Source organism: Heterodontus francisci, chromosome 1, assembly GCF_036365525.1.
Source record: "Heterodontus francisci isolate sHetFra1 chromosome 1, sHetFra1.hap1, whole genome shotgun sequence".
In the NCBI taxonomy this organism is placed as follows: Eukaryota; Metazoa; Chordata; class Chondrichthyes; order Heterodontiformes; family Heterodontidae; genus Heterodontus; species Heterodontus francisci.
The window spans coordinates 192,886,400-192,908,750 of NC_090371.1; the positions used below are offsets into that span (position 1 = coordinate 192,886,400).

Below are 22,351 nucleotides of genomic sequence, written 5' to 3' on the forward strand. Positions count from 1 at the left end.
AATGTGTCCTTGGGGATCCTGCCATCTTCCATGCAGCTCACATGGCCAAGCCATCTCAAGCGCCGCTGACTCAGTAGGGTGTATAAGCTGGGGATGTTGGCCGCGTCAAGGACTTCTGTGTTGGAGATACGGTCCTGCCACCTGATGCCAAGGATTCTCCGGAGGCAGCGAAGATGGAATGAATTGAGACGTCGCTCTTGGCTGACATACGTTGTCCAGGCCTCGCTGCCGTAGAGCAAGGTACTGAGGACACAGGCTTGATACACTCGGACTTTTGTGTTCCGTGTCAGTGCACCATTTTCCCACACTCTCTTGGCCAGTCTGGACATAGCAGTGGAAGCCTTTCCCATGCGCTTGCTGATTTCTGCATCGAGAGACAGGTTACTGGTGATAGTTGAGCCTAGGTAGGTGAACTCTTGAACCACTTCCAGAGCGTGGTCGCCGATATTGATGGATGGAGCATTTCTGACATCCTGTCCCATGATGTTCGTTTTCGTGAGGCTGATGGTTAGGCCAAATTCATTGCAGGCAGCCACAATCCTGTAGATGAGTCTCTGCAGACACTCTTCAGTGTGGGATGTTAATGCAGCATCGTCAGCAAAGAGGACTTCCCTGATGAGGACTTTCCGTATTTTGGTCTTCGCTCTTAGATGGGCAAGATTGAACAACCTGCCATCTGATCTTGTGAGGAGGAAAATTCCTTCTTCTGAAGACTTGAACGCATGTGAGAGCAGCAATCCTTCAATCAACACCTAAAAACAAGGTGCCTGGTCATTAGCACATTGCTGCCTGTGGGAGCTTACTGTGCAGAAATTAACTGCCGTGTTTCTTATTTCATTGGCTGTAAAGTGCTTTGGGATGTCCTGAGGTTGTGAAAGGCACTATATAAATGCAAATCTTTCTTTGATTCAGAGACAAGTATGCTGATTAGCATTTCTTGTTGTTAAATGTGGATGATCAGAACAAAAAATTGTTCAATGTGACATTATGCATTGCAGCAATAACAGCACAATTTCCTTTAATATCAATGTTCTATACTCTCATTCAAATATTTTACCCTAATAACGTAAGATCAACAGAATATGAGAAATAGGAGCAAGAAGGCTATTCGGCCCCTTGAGCCTGCTCTGCCATTTATGGCTGATCTTCGATCTGAACTCCATTTTCCTGCACGATCCCCATATCTCTCAATTCCCTTGGAGTCCAAAAAAATCTATCGATCTCAACCTTGAAAATACTCAAGGACTGAGCATCCAGAGCCCTCTGGTTAAGAGAATCCCAACGATTCCCAACCCTCTGAGTGAAAAGCACATTTAAAAGTTTGCTAATTTTTATTGTACTTTCTTGTTATTTTTTTCAAAAAGCTGCACTAAAGGAAAGTAATTTAGAAAATGAAAAAAAGGGAATCTAGCTGAGTGTGTGGAGTAGTAAGAGTTGTGTGTACCGGCGGGCGGTAGGACCGCGCGGACGCCGGGCCAGGCTGGGCTGATGTGTGAAGTGGAGGAAGCGAAGGTTGAGCGGGCGGGCGATGCCCAGTCTGTCTGTCAATCAGAGCGGCGCGGGCACAGCAGCAGGAAGCAGGATAACTTGCTCACAAGCAGTAGTTGTTAGAAACAGCATTGAAAGCTGGGAGCATGTCAGTGCTGGCGCTACAGGAATATGAATTCGAGAGACAGTTCAACGAGAGAGAAGCCATTCAATGGATGCAGGAAAACTGGTGAGTGATGCTTTGTAGAAGACGACTTGCTGTAAGAAAAGATGTGTTTGCAATTTTCCCCGCCCCATTGTGGTATTTCTAGAGAACGTTTTCTTATGTATCTTTTTCTGTATTTAAAAAAAAGAAAACTGTTCAGGTATTGACATTTTATTCGCTGTTGCCTGTTCCCTTGCTCTACAAGGAGTCTACCTCCTTACGACTAGAGGCTGCGAGAAGGGCTTGTGTTGGCCACTTCACCGGCTGGCTTTCAAGCAATTGTTTTCCGGCTTTCTGGATCTCTTCCCATCCTTTCATGCACAGCCAGGAGGTTGTATCTGGGTAGGCACCAACATATCTTGTCGTTGGATAATAAAGATCAGTTCTTTTGGGTGGGGGTAAATCTTCCTGAAAGAAGCCGTATTTCCGCTTTGTTTTTATTAACTGACGGAGCCTTCTGATTTCACTAGAAATTTGAAGAAAATCCTTGAGCAGACATTGAAACACGTGCAGACAGCCCGGCGCGAACCGCCCCCTACCTGCTGAAGCAGGCAGTCACGTCAGATCCATTTTATGTAGAGCAGTATAAAAATGAATCAAAGGCACGACTTTACATTAAACAGATGCAATTAAGTAATCGACGCTTAAACGTTTACAATAGCTAAGCGTTCCTACTGGAAATATTGACTTTTCATGTCTTACTGACTGATGTCAGTCTGGTATTTGTATCCAAGGTGTGTGTGGAGTGCACTTGGAATACTAAACCCACTGATGATGTTGGGTTTGTGTCTAAGTTCTTCATTTTTGTAATCAATGTGAACTGTCCGTTTATGCTTTTATCCTTGATATCCATTTCATGATTGATCCAGTTTAGAAGTACTACATTCCCAGGCCCATAGAAAGGGTTGTACCAGCTGAGGCAGCAGAAATTACAATGACGTAAAATTTCAGCCTACTTGATGAGTTGCCAAAGTATTGAAAGAGTTGTAGATAGCCCTTGTCTGTATATTTTATATTTGCAAAAGGTGTAGCTGCATTGCAGTCTCTTTCCACGAAACCAGGTGTTAAGCAATATTCTAGTGTAATGGATTATGTCAAGGTAATGGTATGATCCTGTTGGGCAAAATCTACTTTTAAGCAAAATTGTTTTCATCTCCGTATGGTATTATTACGCCTGTTTTCTGGAACTTAAAACATATTAGTTTACTTTCATATAAACCCTCATGCATATACATAACAAAAGCGAAGATTATGGCTTCAGAAACAGAGCCTTCTCTACACCTTCATTTTAATTCTGCATGTATGGTTATTCCACACAGATATTAAAGGCGGCACTGTCCTCACTGGAGGGTGAGGGGAGCTGAATATTTGGGAAAATGTTTCTATTTATAAACTAAACATAGGCGTAAATTGTATTGATGCATCAAAGTGTGATGCTGTAAGTGAATATGTAAAATGACTCTTGCTTCCCCTGAACAAAATGGGTTGCTTAACACTTTTTCACAAAATACTTTGAAGTATTGAGTTTCTTTATGTGGCCATATCTTTTGCATCTGTAACTTGCACAAAGAAGTAAAATCAGAGTTTAGAAGAAGTGAATTTTGGTTTGCAAGCAGGATAAAATCAAATTTGCATAACAACTTCCTACCAGTAAGTACCACCATGTTTTGGGAAAATACATGGAAAATATATGTAAGATGGTGTTGCTATGATTTTAGTATGAAGTGGTATAGGATAGAACTTAACATGCAGTGGGAAGGTTTGGGAGATACTGTCATCTGACGCAACTAGGATCAGCTTTTTTTCTTATTATTTATGGGAGTAGATGTTATTTCTGCTGCCATAGTAGTCCTGAGGGACAGCAAACAGGATGGTAAAATAAATGAAAATGTTACCCAAAGGTTTTGCAATCTCATGAATAGGATTTAGACCCAGATAGTAACCTTTAAGATCTGTCCTTTCTATGTTTGCTTTGTAGCCTGGTGCTAACCTGTAATAACTGAGTTACTGCAATGATTATGGTTGTTACAAATGATTGTGAGGATAAAGGGGGATAATAGCACCATGAATTCTTATTAGCTTGTGTGAACAAAGTGGTTCCTCTTGTGCTCCAGCACTCCCCAATCTTACATTTCAATCTTTCCTGCACTCGTCGTGCTCACTGAATACAAACCTGTTGTTCCTGTGCTATGCCTGAAACTATAGCTGCAGTAAATTCCAGGAGATCTTTTGTTCCTGAGAAACACCTTAGTTTCTCACTTAAGTTGGAGGGATCCTTTTGCATTTTGAGTCATTCAACCTTAGTGAGGAACATAGCCAGGGTTCTGTTTGTGGGACTAGACTTTCAGTCTTGCAGCAGAAATAAAACCCTGCATCTTAAAAGTTTGTATTAAAAAAATTGTGGCTGAGAATATTGAGATTAGCAACCAAAACTTGGAACTAAGCATATATCTCTGGTCATTGAATCCCATTAGCTCTTGGTCCACCAACTCCTTAAATTTAAAATTCTTATCCTTATGTTCAAATCTCTCCAAGGCCTTACCCCTCCCTATCTCTAACTTCCTTCATTCAGCCTCACAACCCTCTCAGAACTCATGTGCTCCTCTTGAACATCTCCATCTTCCTTCGCCCCACCATTGTCCGACGTGCCTTCAGCTGTCCAGGTCCTAAGCACTGGCATTCCCTCTTTTTTTGATGCTCCTTAAAAGCTACCCCTTTGACCAAACTTTAGTAACTTGGCCTAATGTCTCGCCGTTATGCTTAGTGTCAGATTCTGTCTGGTTATGCTCCTGTGAAGCACCTTGGGACTTAGTACTATGTTAAAGGCACTCTATATAAATGTAAGTTATAATTGAAATGGGCTTTATTATTACTGTAGTTTTCTGCTTTGTGTGCATGAGAAACACCTGATAGTGACTGGTGTCTTTCAGGGAAGAATACTTTATCTTTTGTGGTTGCCTATGGTTTAGAATATATGTGAAAGTATACAACATTTGAACTACTCAATGCTTCTGAGTGACAAGGGGGATAGTTATAGCGGTAGTTTTAAGAGAACAACTGGCATAGGCCATTCAGTCTTAAAAAAGTATGTGAAAGGCTAAAACATCCTCTGTGAAATTAATGAGTGGAAAATAAGTAATCTAATAAATTTGGAACAGTTTTTTATGGGTAAACTAGCAGTTGGTGACATAGCTGTTAAAAGACCAGCATTATTTATGTTAAATTAATATTTCAAAGCATTCGGATGTGCATTTTTAGGAGGCTTTTCATGGTGAAGCATGACTAATATATAAAGGATTGACTGAAACAAAAATAAATTTAGCCACTTATTAGAGGGGAGAAATTTTATGTGTAATCTAAGTTCTAGGTTATTTTGTTTCGCAATCCATTCATTTTGTAACTCTGTCTCAGCCATGTGCTATAAGCACTTAGTGTTACCCTGTTTAACCGAGATCGACTGACCAATACTGATCATCTTATGATGTCTTCTGACAGAAAACTGGCCAATCAAAAAGCAGGAGCCCTGTTCTGACTGCTCCAAGCTCATTTGCATGAGGTTACATCACAGGAGGCTCGCCGAAATCTGGCAGTTAAATGTAATGTAGTTGAACTCATAAAAATTTCTTCACTTTGTCTCCCCACAGTTTAGCTTGCCTCAAAGTTAACTGTTTCAGTACTGAATGAACTGAGAAGCATCTATTTAAACTAATTTCTGCCAGGCTCGCTTTATGTAAATGTATGTGTACAAATGTAAGTGAAGTAATAAAGCTACAGTGTGACCTGGAAAATTCTAATTATAGTTTCAGTATTTTTCCTCATCCGAGCAGCTCTGTAACACAGGAGTCTGTGCTCCATGGGCTGTTCCCAGGGACGCACACAGAGATAAACATTAACTGCTACTGGAGGACCATCAACTCGGTGAAAGATGCTCTTTGGTCTGCCCGAAACATGCTGGTCTCCCAGTGCAAAGAGTTGTCCACGACTGAGTGTTGCAGACTGGCACATTCCAAGGTCTAGGACTACGTGATGAGGGACGCATTAAAGCTTGGGACAATCGCTGCAAAGGCTCAATGGGGAAAGGCCAGGGTGTAAGGTACTCCCGCCATAGTATACCGAGGGTCTGGAACCCGTGAAAACCGCTCCAACTGTATGCACCAAAACATGATTTTGCTGTGTAATGCAAATGTATGTTGCATTTAAAATGGAATGGAAGGGTTGTGAGGCAACTCATCTTCTGTATTGAAGGAAACTGATTTCTTTTGCACTTTCTGGAATGTCAACTTGGAACTGTTTTGTAATGTATTTCTTTTTACAGATTTTTATGAATAAGGTATATTTTTGGAAGAAAAAATGGTAGTGTCCATAACACGATGTGTTTCAACCTAAAGTTGCCTGGCCAATGTCAAGACTGACCTCCTATTTTTGCTGGAGTGTGCGATACCACACCTCAGCAATTACAGGCAATGGTCAAGGTGGTGGTCCAATGGTATTCTGCTGCGAGGAGGTAACTTCACCATCTCCAAAGTTAAGGAGGTGGTGGGTGGTCACCTCCTTGAAGCTGACGTAATGTACAACAATGCTGCACTCCGGTTAATCAACATGTACACCCCTGTCCAATACAGCGAACGGCAGACCGTCCTCCAACAGCTCCCCCTGCTGCTGGTGACGTCCAGGCCGGTCATTCTAAGCGGTGACTTCAACTGCATCAGCGATGCAGCTGGGCGATCTGGCAGTGATGACAGCAAACTGGACACCACGTCCAGATTCCTAATGGAAACAGTAAAAGATGCCAAGCTGCACAACTTCTTCAACCCTGCAAAGGGAGCGCAGCATAGCTAAACTTGGTCATGACCGAACGGGTCTGCCCGTTCCAGGATTGACTTCCTGTTTGTGTCCTGTGCATTCACCGTCAGATCCATCGACGTCAAGCTGGTGTTCTTCTGTGACCACTACCTCCTACTGGCCGACTGTCACTTACAGGATGACCAGTGGATTGGCAGGGGGACATGGAAGCTGAATGTAAAACTGCTGACCCTAGAGAACATTGAGAAATTTAAAAAGGATTACAAAGGTTGGAGAACTGTGAAACCCCTCTTTGAATCTCTGGTGCACTAGTGGGAAGCGATCAAGGAGAACATCAAGAAGTTCTTCATCCTCAAAGGGAAATGTCCCGACTCCAGAAAAGAATGCAGAATCTGCTGCTGCTGCAGTTGATGGGGGTTGAGGTCAAGGAGGATCTCCAAGAGGTGAAGAACTAGCAGGCCTCGCTCTTTGCCATGGAGACCTCCAAGATCGTCTTCCGGTCCAGAGTCTGCTCTGTTGAGCAGGATGAGACGTGCTCGCCTTTCTTCTTCCAAAAGGTACAGAGAGAGAGCTCTGTGATCAGCAGCCTGAAGGAAGAGGACTCAGTAACGTCTTTGCAGTCCGACATACTAAGGATCAGCAAATCCTGTTATGCTGGGCTGTACGATGTGAAGCCCACGACAGCACGGCCTCCCAGTCCTTCCTGTCAGCTATCATGGAGGTCTTAGATGACACAACAAGGGAGAGTGTGGACAAACCACTAACTCTGGACGAGCTGGCAAAGGGCGTCAGGTCCTTCGAGACGAGTAAAACTCCCGGAAGCGACGGCTTATGGATCTGGCTCTGTGGGACTGGGTCGGCCCAGACCTGCTGGAAGTGTACGAGAGTATACTTCTGGCCGGCAGCATGTCCGAATTCATGAGGAAAGGCAGCATCACCCTCATCTACAAGCGAAAAGGGGAGAGGGCGGAAATCAGAAATTGGCGGCCCATCTCACTGCTTAATGTTGACTACAAGATTCTGTCCAAAGTCATCGCCAATCAGGTCACGTTTGCTCTGGAGTTGGTGATTCACCCTGATCAGACCTGTACTGTACCCAGCGGGAAGATCTCTGATAGCCTCGTGCTACTCAGGGATATGATCGCCTATGTGCAGGACAGGGGGGTGGACACCTGCCTCATCAGCTTGGACCAGGAGAAGGCTTTTGACAGGATATCGCACACCTACATGATGGACGTGCTCTCCAAAATGGGGTTTGGGGAGGGAATCTGCAATTGGATCAGACTGCTCTACACAAACATCAGTAGCGCAGTCTCAATTAATGAGTGGGAATCAAAAGGTTTCCCGATCAAATCTGGAGTCAGACGGGGCTGTCCACTTTCCCCTGTCTTGTTTGTTTGCTGTATCGAACCTTTTGCTGAGTCCATTAGGAAGGATGCGGGCATAAGACGGGTGACAATCCAGGCAGTGGAGGTACTCTGGGCAAAGCCTCCCTGTGCATGGATGATGCTGTCTTCTGCTTGGTTCCGCTGTCCGTTCTCAGGCTGATGAGCATCTGTGACCAGTTCAAACTGGCCTCGGGAGCCAAAGTAAATCGCAGCAAGAGCGCGACCATGTTCTTTGGGAACTGGGCTGACCGATCCTTTGTCCCCTTCACCGTCAGGTCGGACTACCTGCTGGGGATATGGTTTGGAGGGGCCGGGGTGTGCCCCAAAAATTGGAAGGAGCGTATAGCCAAGCTAAAACATAAACTGAGCATGTGGGAGCAGCGTTCTCTCTCCATTGTGGGTAAGGACCTGGTCATCAGGTGCGAGACGCTCACGTCGTACCCCATACCCCAGTCCTGCGCTGTGGCGGTCACGCGAGCCATCTTCCGCTTTATCTGGGGATCGAAAATGGGCCGTGTCCACAGGGACACTATATTCAAAGCTCTAGATAAAGGGGGGAAACACGTACCCAACGTTGCCCTTAGCCTGATGGCCACTTTTGTGTGCGGCTGCATCAAGCTGTGCTTAGAACCCCAGTATGCAAACACCGAGTATTACTATGTGCTGAGGTTCTATCTGTCCCCAGTGTTGTGAAGGATGGGTCTGGTCATGTTGCTGCGGAATGCTCCATTCAGTTGGACTGTGCTGTACCACCTACCCTTCATGGAAAAGTCTGTGCAGAAAAATACTTTTGACCACCAATCCATCAGACAGTGGTCTGCATGGAATGTCCTCAAGGCCCTAAGGGAAAAGGAGATGGTGGATCCTGTCGGATGGTTCCCCGAGCAGACTGTCAGTCATTTGGCAGAATCCCTCATCACCAGAACTTTCAAACAAGCACCAAGACGTAGCTTGGCTGGTGGTGAGAAGGGCCCTCCCCGTCAGATCCTTCCTGCGTGCCAGGAATCCCACCCCCCTCTGCACGTTGCCTTCGAGGTGGCTGTGATGGGGAAGAGACTGTTGCCCACCTCCTTCTGGAATGTTATTTTGCAAAGCAGGTGTCTTTCTGGTTTTTGTCGAGGTTCATCCCAAGCAGCTCCGTAACACAGGAGTCTGCGCTCTACGGGCTGTTCCCAGGGACGCACACCGAGACAAACATCAACTGCTGCTGGAGGACTATCAATTCGGTGAAGGACGCACTTTGGTCTGCCTGAAACTTGCTGGTCTTCCAGAGCAAAGTGTTGTCCACGACCGAGTGTTGCAGACTGGCACATTCCAAGGTCCAGCACTACGTGCTGAGGGACGCACTAAAGCTTGGGGCAGCCGCTGCAAAGGCTCAATGGGGAAAGGCCACTGTGTAAAGTCCTCCCGCCATAGTGAACCGAGGGGCTAGAACCTGCGTGAAACCCCTCGGGCTGTATGCACCAAGATGTTTTTTACTCTGTAAGGCCAATATACGTTGCATTTGAATTGTGAGGCACTTCATGTTTTCTGTCTCGAAGAAATCTGATCTCTATTGTACTTTCTGAAATGTGAAATTTGAACTGTTTTGTAATGTATTTTTGCAGATTTTTATGAAAAAAGTATACTTCTGGGAAAAAATATGGTAGAAAAGCAAAGCCATGAGGGATCACTGTGCAAGTGCTCCCAATGCAGAAACTAGTCTGCTGGGAATGTGAACTCGTAAAAGTAGATGTCATCATCCAAGCAGGACACTTGTTTAAAGATGCAAAACAGTCTTAAATTTTATGTCTCTGAAGTGCTGCCTGAAATTGATGAGGACATTTCACCTGCAAAGTTATTGGGCCAAACAGCACTTAAACTCTGAGTAACCTCAGGCTATGTTTACTTGTAACAATTAGCACCTCTCCCATGGCATTGCTCACGGCTAGAGGGTGCACTGGGCGGGCGAGCAATTTACCACTGCTGTCCTGCTGGAAAATTAGGTGGCCAGCCATTGAAAATTCAGGAGGAGAACCTCACGTGCCCTATTGATGCCCCAGTGTCAGACTGATGCAAGTTTCAGACAGGCCTGTAAATGGGTGAGCAGTGTGCCAGTATTGAACATGCGAAAGGCTGTTTAACTATATAATTCAGGGTCCAACGCTGCTTGTAATGCTGAGGTTCAAATGGGAGGAGCATGTGCCGTGCACGACCTGTCCAGTTGTAATAGTTGTTGAGCGGCTGAACCAGTGGTCCTTAAAGTGATCGTTGGAGGCTGCTCAAAAAAACGGCCCAGGAAGTTTTTTTTTTTGTGGACCCAGGAGGAGACTGCTCAGGGCACTGCTCCCCTGCCTGATCTGTTGGCCGGCTCAGTATGGGAACTGGCCAATTTCCCACCCTCCTAGAACAGGTGAGTTGCAGCAATGTGGTCGTTGCTCATTATGTTAATGAGGTTTGGATGTCATTGCCATGAATGGGCAGGCAGATTGGTTGCTCTGCTGACTTTGTGCTCATTTTGGGTGCTGCTTGAAAATTTTCTCACTATTTGCTCACTAATAATGGGGTGATATTAATAAAGTTATGGAGAGTGTTGCAGGAAATAAGGGCAAAGATTACAGGAAGTGCACTATGTACAGATTTTTAATATATTGGGTATTTTCTTTACATTCCATCATGTCTAATACAATCCAGGTGTTAATGCTTCGAAAATGAAAGATGAATGAAAACAAAAAATTGGCTGGATCCCAAACGTATTGGCAATTATTATTTCCCTCTGACCACTGGGGTTTCTTACTTGAGCAGTGCTCTTAAATGCGACAGCTAAAGTGCTCTTAAAAGCGACAGCTAAACAACACAATCATGCTCGGGTCCTACATTACATGTAAGCAGAATCAGTGATTGGTAAGTATTCCCAAGGTCATGAAAGATGCTACACACAGTGGACGGTGTTATCTGCTGTCCGAGATTCTGGAGGTGGTAGGCAGCATGATGTGGGACCAAGCTATCTTCTGCCTTCGATTATAATCAGGTCTATTGAAACCTGTTGTTATTGTAGCGATATATTTTGTAAACTTGACTCAAGTTTAGATTTAACACTGACTACAGTATCATATTTTTTATTTCACAGAATGGTTACAGCACAGAAAAAGGCCATTTGGCCTGTCTGGTCCATGCTGGCTCTCTGCAAGAGCAAGTCCTACATCCCCGCCTTTTCCCCATAGCCCTGCAGATCTTTTCTCTTCAGATAATTATCCAATTACCCTTTGAAAGCTGCGATTGAATCTTCCTTCATCACACTCTCAGGCAGTGCATTCCAGATCCGAACCACTTGCTGCGTTTAAAAAAAAAAGTTTTTCTTCATGTCACTGTTGCTTCTTTTGCCAGTCACCTTGAATCAGTATCCTCTGGTTATTGAACCTTCGCCAAGAGAACAGTTTCTCCCTATATACTCTGTCTAGATCCTTCATGATTTTAAACACCTCTATTTCTCTTCTCCAATCTGTCTGCATAACTGAAGTTCCTCATTGCTGGAACCATTCTCGTGAATCTTTTCCGCACCCTCTCTCAAAGCCTTTATATCTTTCCTGAAGAGTGGTGCCCAGAACTGGATACAATACTCCGTTTGAGGCTCAACCAGTGTCTTACGCAGGTTTATCATAACTTCCTTGCTTTTGTACTCTATGCTCCTATTTACAAAGCCCAGGATCCCGTATGCTTTATTAACCGCTTTCTCAACCTGTCCTGCCACCTTCGTTTTTTTTGTGCATATAAATCCCCAGGTCCCTTTGCCTCTGCACCTCCTTTAGAACTGTACCCTTTATTTTATGTTGCCTCTCCTCATTCTTCCTCCCAAATGAATCACTTCACACTTCTCTGCATTACATTTCTTCTGCTATCTGTCTGACCATTTCACCAGCCTGTCTGTGTTCTTTAGAAGTTTATCATTACCCTCCTCACTGTTCACAATACTTCCAAGCACATCTGCAAATTTTGAAGTTGTGTCCTGCACACCCAAGTCTAAATCATTAATATATATCAAGAAAACCAGTGTCCTAATACCGACCCCGGGGAACCCCATCATTTACCTTTCTCCCGTCTGAAAAACAACAAGCCACCACTACATTGTTTCCTGTCACTCAGCCAATTTTATATCCATGCTGCTACTGTCCCTTTTATTCCATGGGCTGTAACTTTGCTGGCAAGCCTATTCTATGGCACTTTAACAAAATCCTTTTGGATGTCCATGTACACCACATCAACTGCACTACCCTCATCAACCCTCTCTGTTACCTCATCAAAAAACTCAATCAAATTAGTTAAACACAATTTTCTTTTAACACTTCCTTCAGTAATCCACATTTGTCCAAGTGACTGTTAATTTTCTCCCAAATTATTGTTTCAGAAACTTTCCCACCACTGAGGTTCAACTGACAGGTATGTAGTTGCTGGGCTTATCCTTGCACCCTTTTTTAAACAAGGGTGTAACATTTGCAATCCTCCAGTCCTCTGGCACCATCCTGTATCCAAGGAGGATTCGAAGATTATGACCAGTGCCTCTGCGATTTCCACCCTTACTTCCTTCTATCTCATCTGGTCCTGGTGACTTAGCAACTGTATGTACAGCCAGCCTTTCTAATAGCTCCTCTTTATCAATTTCTAGCCCATCCAGTGAGTGGATTACCTCCTCTTTCACTATGATTTGGGCAGCATCTTCTTCCTTGGTGAAAACAGATGCCAAGTACTCCCCTGCTTCCATGTGTAAATCCCCTTTTAGGTCCCTAATAGGCCCCACTCCTCTGTTTACTACTTGTATGTCTAAAGACAGCTGTTGGATTCCCTTTTAAGTTAGCTGCCAGTCTCTTATACTCTTGCTTTGCTTCTCTTTGTTTTTTCACTTCCCCTCTGAACCTTCTATATTCAGCCTGGTTCTCAATTGTATAATCCACCTGACGTGTCAGATGCACTTTTTTCTGCTTCATCTTGCTGTCTATCTCTTTCATCCTCCAGGGAGCTCTGGATTGGTTTGTTGTACCTTTGCCCCTCATGGGAATGTACCTTGACCGTACTCGAGCTATCTCCTCTTTAAATTGTTCTGCTACAGTTTTGCCTGCCAATCTTTGATTTCAATTTACCTGGCCCAAATCAGTTCTCGCCCCATTGAGGTTGGCCCTGCCCCCAATTAACTATTTTTACTTGGATTGCGCCGTGTCATTTTCTATAGCCAAGCCAAACCTAGTGATGCTATGGTCACTGTTCCTTAAATGTCCCCTGACTGAAATTTGATCCACTTGACCCACCTCATTTCCCAGAACCAGATCCAGCAATGCCTCCTTCCTTGTTGGACTGGAAACCTATTGATGTAGAAAATTCTCCTGAACACACTTCAGAAACTCTTGCCCCTGTCTTTCCTTTACAATACTACTATCCCAGTCTATATTAGGAAAAATAAAGTCCCCCATTATAACAATAGTTCTTGCATCTCTCTAATCTCCTTTCAAATTTATTCCTCTATATCTTTGCACTAGTTGTGGCCTGTAGAATATGGCCAGTTGTGTAACGGCACCTCTATTGTTTCTTGGCTCTGACCAAATAGATTCTGTCCTTTTCCCCTCTAGGATATCCTCTTTAGCACTGTAGTGGTCTCCTAAATCAATACTGCTACCCCTCTTCCTTTCTTTCCTTCCCTATCTTTCCTGAGCACCTTGTAACCAGGAATATTTAATACCCAGTCCTGCCCTTTTTTGAACCAGGTCTCCATTATCGCCACAACATCATATTTCCATATGGCTATCTGTGCCCGCAGCTCACCAAGCTTATTTACGACACTCAGCGCATTCACGTACTTACGCAGTAATTCGAAATTAGACCTTATTGCATTCCCTCTTACTCTGATTCACCTCATGCCTTACTGTTTCCTACTCTTGTGCTATCAGTCTGTCTCTCAATTCTTTGTGCACCTTGGTTTTCCTGTCGAGTATTTTCTCCTGGTTCCCACACCCTTGCCAATTTACTTCAAACCCTCCCCAATAGCACGAGCAAACTACACCGCAAGGACCTTGGTCCTGGCTCTATTCAGGTGCAACCCATCCTCCCTGTACATGTTCCGTCTCCCCCAGAACCGGTTGCAGTGTCCCAGGAATCTAAAGGCCTCCTTCCTGCACTATCTGTTCAGCCATGCATTCATCTGCTCTATCCTCCTATTTCTATACTCACTTGCATATGGTACTGGAAGTAATCTGGCCCTACTTTCTAGTTTCTTTCTTAGCTCCCTAAACTCTTTAGGACTTCATTCCTCTTTCTACCTATGTTTTTGGTACCGATATGGACCATACCCGCAGGCTTTTCATCTTCCCTGCTGAGTGTGCTGTGCAGCCACTCAGTAACTTCCCTGACCCTGGCATCAGGGAGGCAATGTACCATCCTGGATTCATGTTTGCGGCCACAGAAATGCCTGTCTGTTCCCCCAGCTATCAAATCCCTATCACTATTGCTTTTCCAATCTTCCTCTACCCCCCTCTCCCCTCCCCCCATAAGCTGAGCCAGCTGTGGTGCAGTGGACTCAGCTCTGGCTGCACACCACAGAGTACCCATCACTCTAACCGGTATTCAGAATGGAATACTGATTGGACAGTGAGATGCACTCGGGACTCCTTCACTACCTGCCTGATCTTCCTTGACTGCCTGACATTCATCCATTCCCTCTCTGCCTGCATACCTTTAAGCTGCGGGATGACCACATCTATAAATGTGCTATCCACAAAGCTCTCTGCCTCGTGGATATACTGCAGTGATTTCAGCTGCTACTCAAGCTATGAAACCTGGAGCTCAAACTACTGCAGTTGGTGACACATCCTGCACTTGTGGTTATCCAGGACAGGAGAAGTGTCCTGGAGTTCCCACATGGAACAGGAAGTGAACTCCACGGAACCGAGCTCCCCTGCCATGCCTCTATTTATTTGACTATTAAATTTGCGACTTAAATAGCTAAAGACTCATCAATCAGCTGCTTTTCTTGTGCTGATGTCAATTTTTTATAGGGAGGTTAACTAAAATATTTTACTTAACTCTTATTATCCCAAAACCTTAGATTTTAATTTACTGAAAAATTCAGAACCCTTTACTGTTACTATATCTTGCTGTTTAATGTTAACTTTATCTCCTAGATTTGATTAATTAATCGAACACTGATAGTAAATGATCATGTTGACCTTAGTTTAATGCTAATTAATTGATCTAGTCTTACTTTAAAGTTGATTAATTTAAATAAAATTATATTTAAAATTTAAAGCTTACCAGTGTACTGACCACATGTGACTCCTTATCCTTTGACATTAGTAAAATATACTATCATCTCTCTGGAAGGCACTATTTTTAAAATAATATAAATTGACCCATCACAGCCATAACCCATCTGATGTTGTCTATCTCCCTCCAGGTACGTTGGAGTGGCAAAACATGATCAATTGTCTCAGTAGTTCCATGTGTTGACTAGAAGTGGTTTAAAACTGGTGGTGGCCAGAATTGCACAGTTCTGCAGACTGCTCAGTCCTCTCCAGTTTCAAAATACTGGCCTTGGAAGGTCCCTGAAATGTTGGAACAATTACAATTTTTAAATTATTTTGGCTCTAAAATCACAGCATGCGATACTAGTGTATAAACACTGACAGTGTTCATTTGAAATTCCCTTTCTACTTCTTTGCCAAGGTGTTTTAAAAATGGATTTAAGCCTCACCTGAGTAGCAGAGAGGAATTTCAGATGAAGGTGAATATTTATATCATGGCCTAATTTTAGGGTCTTTTTTAATTGATACATTGACTTGTCAACTGGTTTTGATGCAGTCATTGCATCACACTCTTTAATATTTCAGCATAGATATCATTGCACCGCAATTGCATGCAGTATTGTGGCTGGTGGTTTCCATCATGATACTATTTACCACTTACAAATGAATCCAAAACAAAATTAGCTGCCACCTGGAACCCTACAGTAAATACTTTTAATTATTCTTCTGCTGTTTCTTTTTCTAAAAGTGGTAATTCTTTCAAGAGTTATGGGCCCCTGGCTGCTTTCCCCAAGTGGCCTTCGTGCCTGGATCATGGGTGTTGGGAGACTGTTCTGCTGTTTGAGTCAATTTTGTTCTCTCCTGTGCTCGTTCAGAAAGGGTTGCTAGATTGAATTGAGCAAAAGCCCTAACAGAGAAAACGCTGTGAGATGGTAGTGTTGCAACCAGGTTAGAAAGGGGTCTTAGGAAACCCTCTCAGCCTTCACCTGGTCTTATTGTAACAGCTTTAATTTTAAGCACACCGTGTTTTTAGCTCCCCTTTGGTGGATCCTTGTTCACTAACTTCCAATTATAAGGTAAAGAAACTAACCAAACAGGCTTTCTTAGGTTGAAACAAAAAAGGTTGAACTTTATTAAACTTGAACTCTAATTTGAATAACGCCTACAGATATGCGATACACACATGCAGTTAGAGACAGAAAACAGCAGCAGAAATAAAGTGGAAAAATTTGAGGCAATATCTGAAGGTGGTTTTGGTTACTGTTCTTTAAGCTCACTGTAAAGTCCTTGATTGTAGGCAGGTCTTGCTTTTCACTGGGGCCCAGTATTCTTCTTAAACCTCGTTCGCTGTAGGAGACTTTTCTCTCTTGAAGTTCATGTGTATTCAGTGGGTCCAGAGGCTTGTGAGAAAGAGATGGGAGCAGACAGGAGAGGTCTTCTCACTCCAGGAGTAAACAGTCTTGGAGTTCAAAACCTCTGTGGCTAGTTCAAAAAACCCTGGACCAGCCAGTTAGTCATGTGACCAGCTGGTTTAACTAGTCCTGGCTTTTGTGGATTGTATCACCTCAGCAGTCTCTGGAATGCTCTTCCTTACATCATCAGTGTCTGTTGATCAAAATCCATTGTAGGTTGAATGTGTCAGGGTATAGTCCTTTTGTCTCCACAAACATTGTCTGTTAGTATGCAAATGTTTTTCAGCTAAGTGTCTGACAGCCCTTGTAACAGGCCTTCACTTCATCCCAACAAGTTTAAAATCAATGTTCATATGACTAAATTAATATGTCTCATTCTTGGCAGGTGGGGGCCTGCATACCATAATAACAGGGAAACACAAACATTGACTGGAGCAGATGGGTGAAAGGGAGGAAGCAATGGAGCAAAAAAGAAAGGCACAGTAACAAGTAAAGCTTAGGAGTAGTGGACAGTCTGAGGCACAGGATGGTGATGACTATAGGGTATATCTTAAGTCTCCCTAAATCCTCAAATCTTAACTGTCTAGTAGACACAAAGCACTCCTCCTTCACCCTCAAGTCTGATACAATCTCCAAGTGGTGGAAGTGGAAATATATAATTTTAGGTAGACAATTGTAAGAACTCTTTGAAAAGCAAAGCATTGGTATCCGGTAACGTACAAGCTACCCATAAGCAGTGTCATGATATGTCAAGTAGTTTACTCTTAAAAAAAAAAAAAAATTTTTAAATAGTTTTTCACATAATTCCATAAACATTTATGCATCAAATCATGGTTAAAAAAACTGCAAAACTGTACATCATAAATTATTTTTATTAATTGCATTTATGCATGATTTAGAGTTTATGAACTTGTGTTTGCTTCAGTAATTTTAATCCAAGAGTACATTGAGAAATTGTGCTGCCAGCTATTGAAACTTGTGGTGTAGTCAACACACCCTGTGCCATGATCACTGTTTTCTTTATACTGATGCTTAGTCCAGATTCATCGCAAGCCAGTGAAAAGCTATTGTAAAGCTCTTTTAAGCTCAGCTTCACTGTGTGTGACAAACTTTGCATTGTCAGTGAAAATAAGTTAATTTTTTGCTTTTTGCTCTTGGATGTGCAATGTTAGAGTTTTCCATTTCATCTTGTATGGAATATTACAGATTCAACATTAGATCAGAAAGCATGAGCAAGCAGTGAAAAAGTATATACCGAAGAGTATTGATGCCAAAACACATCCCTGTTTGACACCAGTACTGATTTCAAAACAGTCAGCTTGATTACCATCATACTATATTGTTGGCTTCATATCACTGTGGAAGGATCAAATCAGACGAAGGAGAATTCGGAGTGATCAACTCACTCGAGCAATTGGAAATGGCTCTTTCTGCTGATTAGGTCAAAAGCCTTCTAGGATCTATAAAGGCCATGTAAAGATAAGGGATGTTTTCAATACTTTATAGGTACATAAATAATATCTGGTAAATTGGACCAGTGACCTGAAGATTCTGATTTGATTGAAGTTGTTATTTGAGGGCTGCCACTATTATTGCTAAGCAGAGGTAAGGCCACATAGTGTACATCAAGTAGTGCAGAGGGATCTGGGTGTCCAGAAAACTCGACACCATCCAGGACAAAGCAGCCCGCTTGATTGGCACCCCATCAACAAACATTCACTCCCTCCACCACTGACGCACAGTGGCAGCAGTGTGTACCATCTCAAGATGCACTGCAGCAACGCACCAAGGCTCCTTCGACAGCACCTTCCAATCCTGCGACCTCTACCACCTAGAAGGACAAGGGCAGCAGATGCATGGGAACAGCACCGCCTGCAAGTTCCCCTCCAAGCCGCACACCATCCTGACTTGGAACTATATTGCCGCTCCTTCACTGTCGCTGGGTCAAAATCCTGGAACTCCCTTCCTAACAGCATTGTGGACTGCAGCAGTTCAAGAAGGCAGCTCACTACCACCTTCTTATGGGCAACTAGGGATGGGCAATACATGCTGGCCTAGCCAGCGCTGCCCACGTCCCATGAATGAATAAATAAAAAGTACACGAAACACAAAAAGTTAGTATGCAGCAAGTGATTAAGAAGGCAAATGCAATGTTGTCATTTATTGGAAGGGAATGGAATACAAAGGTAGAGATGCTTTGCTACATTTGTACAGGGCATTGGTGAGACCACATCTCGAGTTTTGTGTATAGTTTTGGTCTCCTTACTTAAGAAAGAATATAATTGCATTGAAAAAGTTCAGAGACAGTTCACTCGACTGATTCCTGGGATGAGATGTTTATCTTATGATGAGAGGTTGGGTCTGTATTCATTGGAATTTAGAAGGATGAGAGGTGATCTTACTGAAACATAAAAGATCCCGAGAGGACTTAACAGGGTGGACGTCGAAAAGATGTTTCCCCTTGTGGGAGAGACTAAAACTAGGGGGCACAGCTTAAAAATAAACGGTTTCCCATTTAAGACAGATGAGAAGAATTTTTTTCTCTGAGGGTTTTGAGTCTGTGGAACTCTCTTCCCTGGAGAGCAGTGGAGGCAGGGTCATTGAATGTTTTTAAGGAAGCGGTGGACAGATTTTTGACAAACACAAGAGTCAAAGGGTATCTGGGGTAGGCAGGAATTGGAATTAAGTCCACAAACAGATCAGTCATGATCATATAGAATGGCAGAGCAGGCTTGAGGGGCCGAATAGCCTACTCCTGGGGGTGGAGGAGGAACTGATGCAGTGCTGTTTGGACAAAATGTTGCAAAAACAGAAAACATTTTTAGTAAGTCATCAAATACAGAAAACTAGTGTTTTGGATCCTACAGAATCCACTCGCAGACCTGAAACTCTCCTGGGACCTCAAATTGAAATCCAGTGCTCTGGGAAGGGTGGCAAGGTAACTTGTATTGGCATTGTGGTAAATATGTAGATCAAGTACTGTGAAAGGAGCCATCTGGATATTGACTCTACTTCTCTTTCCACAGATGCTGCCAGACCTGCTGAGTGGTTCCAGCATTTCTTGTCTTTACATCTGGATATTGAGTTTAGATTCATATCAGAACTACAATCATAAAGGTATCCAACAGTTGGAATTGTGCTGGTATTAATGATTGACCAATAAATGAGTGGAATGCTGAAGCCAAATACAGTGCTTGGATAAACTGATGGACTGAGAACGGACAGAAGGGATATAAGCTAGCTCGTACCAGCTCAGAGATAATTTCAAAAGTCAATTCTAAGAATGCCAACCAAAAGACGATAGGCAAGTCTAAAAAGAATGTCCGTCTCGCAATATATAAAAAAAAAACTAAAGACAGACAAATAATGTAAAAACATCTGTAAGCACTGCATGATAAAATTACTTACTTTTCTGCTGTGGTATGACATCTAATGTAAAAACAACTTGTGAACTGAACAGTTATTTTTCAGTGTTCTCTTTTCGTAAATAAGTATGAATTGATGGGGATAAGTCTTTTTTTCTCTCTCCATTTTTCTGGCAGTTACTTCCCCAGCTCTCCTGTGTTCATGATTTGGTATGGGCCCACAATCTTTGAGCTCTGTCATATACTTCACTGAAGAGACAGTTCATCATGTATGTGTTAGCTGGGCTTACTTATTACAGACATTTTTAGATTATTTGTCTGTCTTCTAGTTTTTTTATATACTTCGAGACGGACATTAGATTAGATTAGAGATACAGCACTGAAACAGGCCCTTCGGCCCACCGAGTCTGTGCCGAACATCAACCACCCATTTATACTAATCCTACACTAATCCCATATTCCTACCAAACATCCCCACCTGTCCCTATATTTCCCTACCACCTACCTATACTAGTGACAATTTATAATGGCCAATTTACCTATCAACCTGCAAGTCTTTTGGCTTGTGGGAGGAAACCGGAGCACCCGGAGAAAACCCACGCAGACACAGGGAGAACTTGCAAACTCCACACAGGCAGTACCCGGAATTGAACCCGGGTCCCTCGAGCTGTGAGGCTGCGGTGCTAACCACTGTGCCGCCCCTTTTTTTAGCTAGCTTGTATCCTTTCCGTCCATTTTCAGTCCATCAATTTATCCAAACACTGTACTTGGCTTCAGAATTCTGCTCATTTATTGGTCATTCATTATGGGGTCTGATCCACTGTTCATCTGATATCCACACTCGAGCACTGGATAGTAATAGGGAGCAGCAACTGTAGACTATTTCCCCTCCCCAACCCGGGAACATGATTAATGCGGGAAATGGAAATTTTGCATTGATTCAGCAGGGAAAGCTGTTTTGAGTTTCGGGACAAGAACATTTTATTTGGGGAGAAAAGTGGGAGCTCTGCGTTGCTTCTGGCGTTGCTGTGATTAATTGGGAGTACTTAATGCTGAAGCCAGGTATTTGGAAATGAAAGTTCCCTTGCAGAAATATCCATCACCATAAGGAGCACAACATTCACACAAGTAAAAAAAAAAAAAACCCCAATTAACCTCTCATGCCAACAGTTCCTCAGGAACTGTGAAATTTTATGCATAGCACATTGAAAAAGTGACTTATGGGAATGTTTTATCTTGCCTTCGCCTCCCTCTCCTGCACTTTTTTTTTTACTTTGCCTAAATTAAAGTTAACTTTTTATTATTGGTCAACCTTACTGAAATCTTTGAAGAGGTAATGGAGAGCATAGATAAGAATAATGCAGTAGTTATAAATTATCTAGATTCCCAAAAGGCCTTTGATAAGGTGTCACATAATACATTAGTGAATAAAGCCAGGAGACAAGTAGCAGAATGGCAAATAACGAATGTAACTCCTTTATTCAAAAGGAGAGGGAGACAGAAAGCAGGAAACTATAGGCCAGTTAGCTTAACAACTGTCTTGGGGAAAATGTTAGCTATTATTAAAGACGTTATAGCAGGGCATTTAGAAAAATTCAAGGCAATCAGGCAGAGTCAACATGGTTTTCTGAAAGGGAAATCATGTTTAACCAATTTATTGGAGTTCTTTGAGGGAGTTGCATGTGCTGTGGATAAAGGGGAACCGGTGGATGTATTGTACTTAGATTTCCAGAAGACATTTGATAAGGTGCCACATCAAAGGTTATTGCAGAAAATAAAAACTCATGGTGTACAGGGTAGCATATTGGAATGGATAGAAGATTGGTTAGCTAACAGGGAATAGAGAGTAGGCATAAATGGGTCATTTTCTGGTTGGCAAGATGTAACGAGTGGTGCGCTACAGGGATCTGTGCTGGGGCCTCATCTTTTTACAATTTATATAAATGACTTAGATGAAGGGACCAAAGGTATGGTTGCTAAATTTGTTGATGACACAAAGATAGGTAGGAAAGTAACTTATGAAGAGGCCATAAGGGGGCTACAAAGGAATATAGATAGGTTAAGTGAGTGGGCAAGGACCTGGCAAATGGAGTATACTGTGGGAAATTGTGAAATTGTCCACTTTGGCAGGAAGAATAAAAAAGAAGCATATTATCTAAATGGTGAGAGATTGCAGAGCTCTGAGATGCAGAGGGATCTGGGTGTCCTAGTGCATGAATCACAAAAGGTTAGTATGCAGGTACAGCACGTACTTAGGAAAGCTAATAGAATGTTATCGTTTATTGTGAGGGGAATTGAATACAAAAGTAGTGAGGTTATGCTTTAACTATACAGGGCATTGGTGAGACCTCATCTGGAGTACTGTGTACAGTACTGGTCTCCTTATTTAAGGAAGGATGTAAAGGATGGAGGTTTACTAGACGAA

The 22,351-nt window shown here is 43.0% G+C and overlaps 1 protein-coding gene across 2 annotated transcripts in view; it reads left to right on the plus strand.

Annotated features, from left to right (window-relative positions):
- Positions 1-1,508: 1,508 nt before the first annotated feature.
- Positions 1,509-22,351, plus strand: part of LOC137374103 (very long chain fatty acid elongase 6) — a 162,817-nt gene continuing 141,974 nt past the window's right edge. The window contains exon 1 of one of the 2 annotated variants that reach the window (XM_068039863.1): positions 1,509-1,717. In XM_068039863.1, coding sequence (XP_067895964.1) covers positions 1,635-1,717 — 83 coding nt within the window. In that variant the 5' untranslated portion in view covers positions 1,509-1,634. Of the gene's footprint in view, positions 1,718-19,619; positions 19,679-22,351 lie in introns of those variants that run through there. The other variant, XM_068039873.1, reaches the window with a different exon arrangement.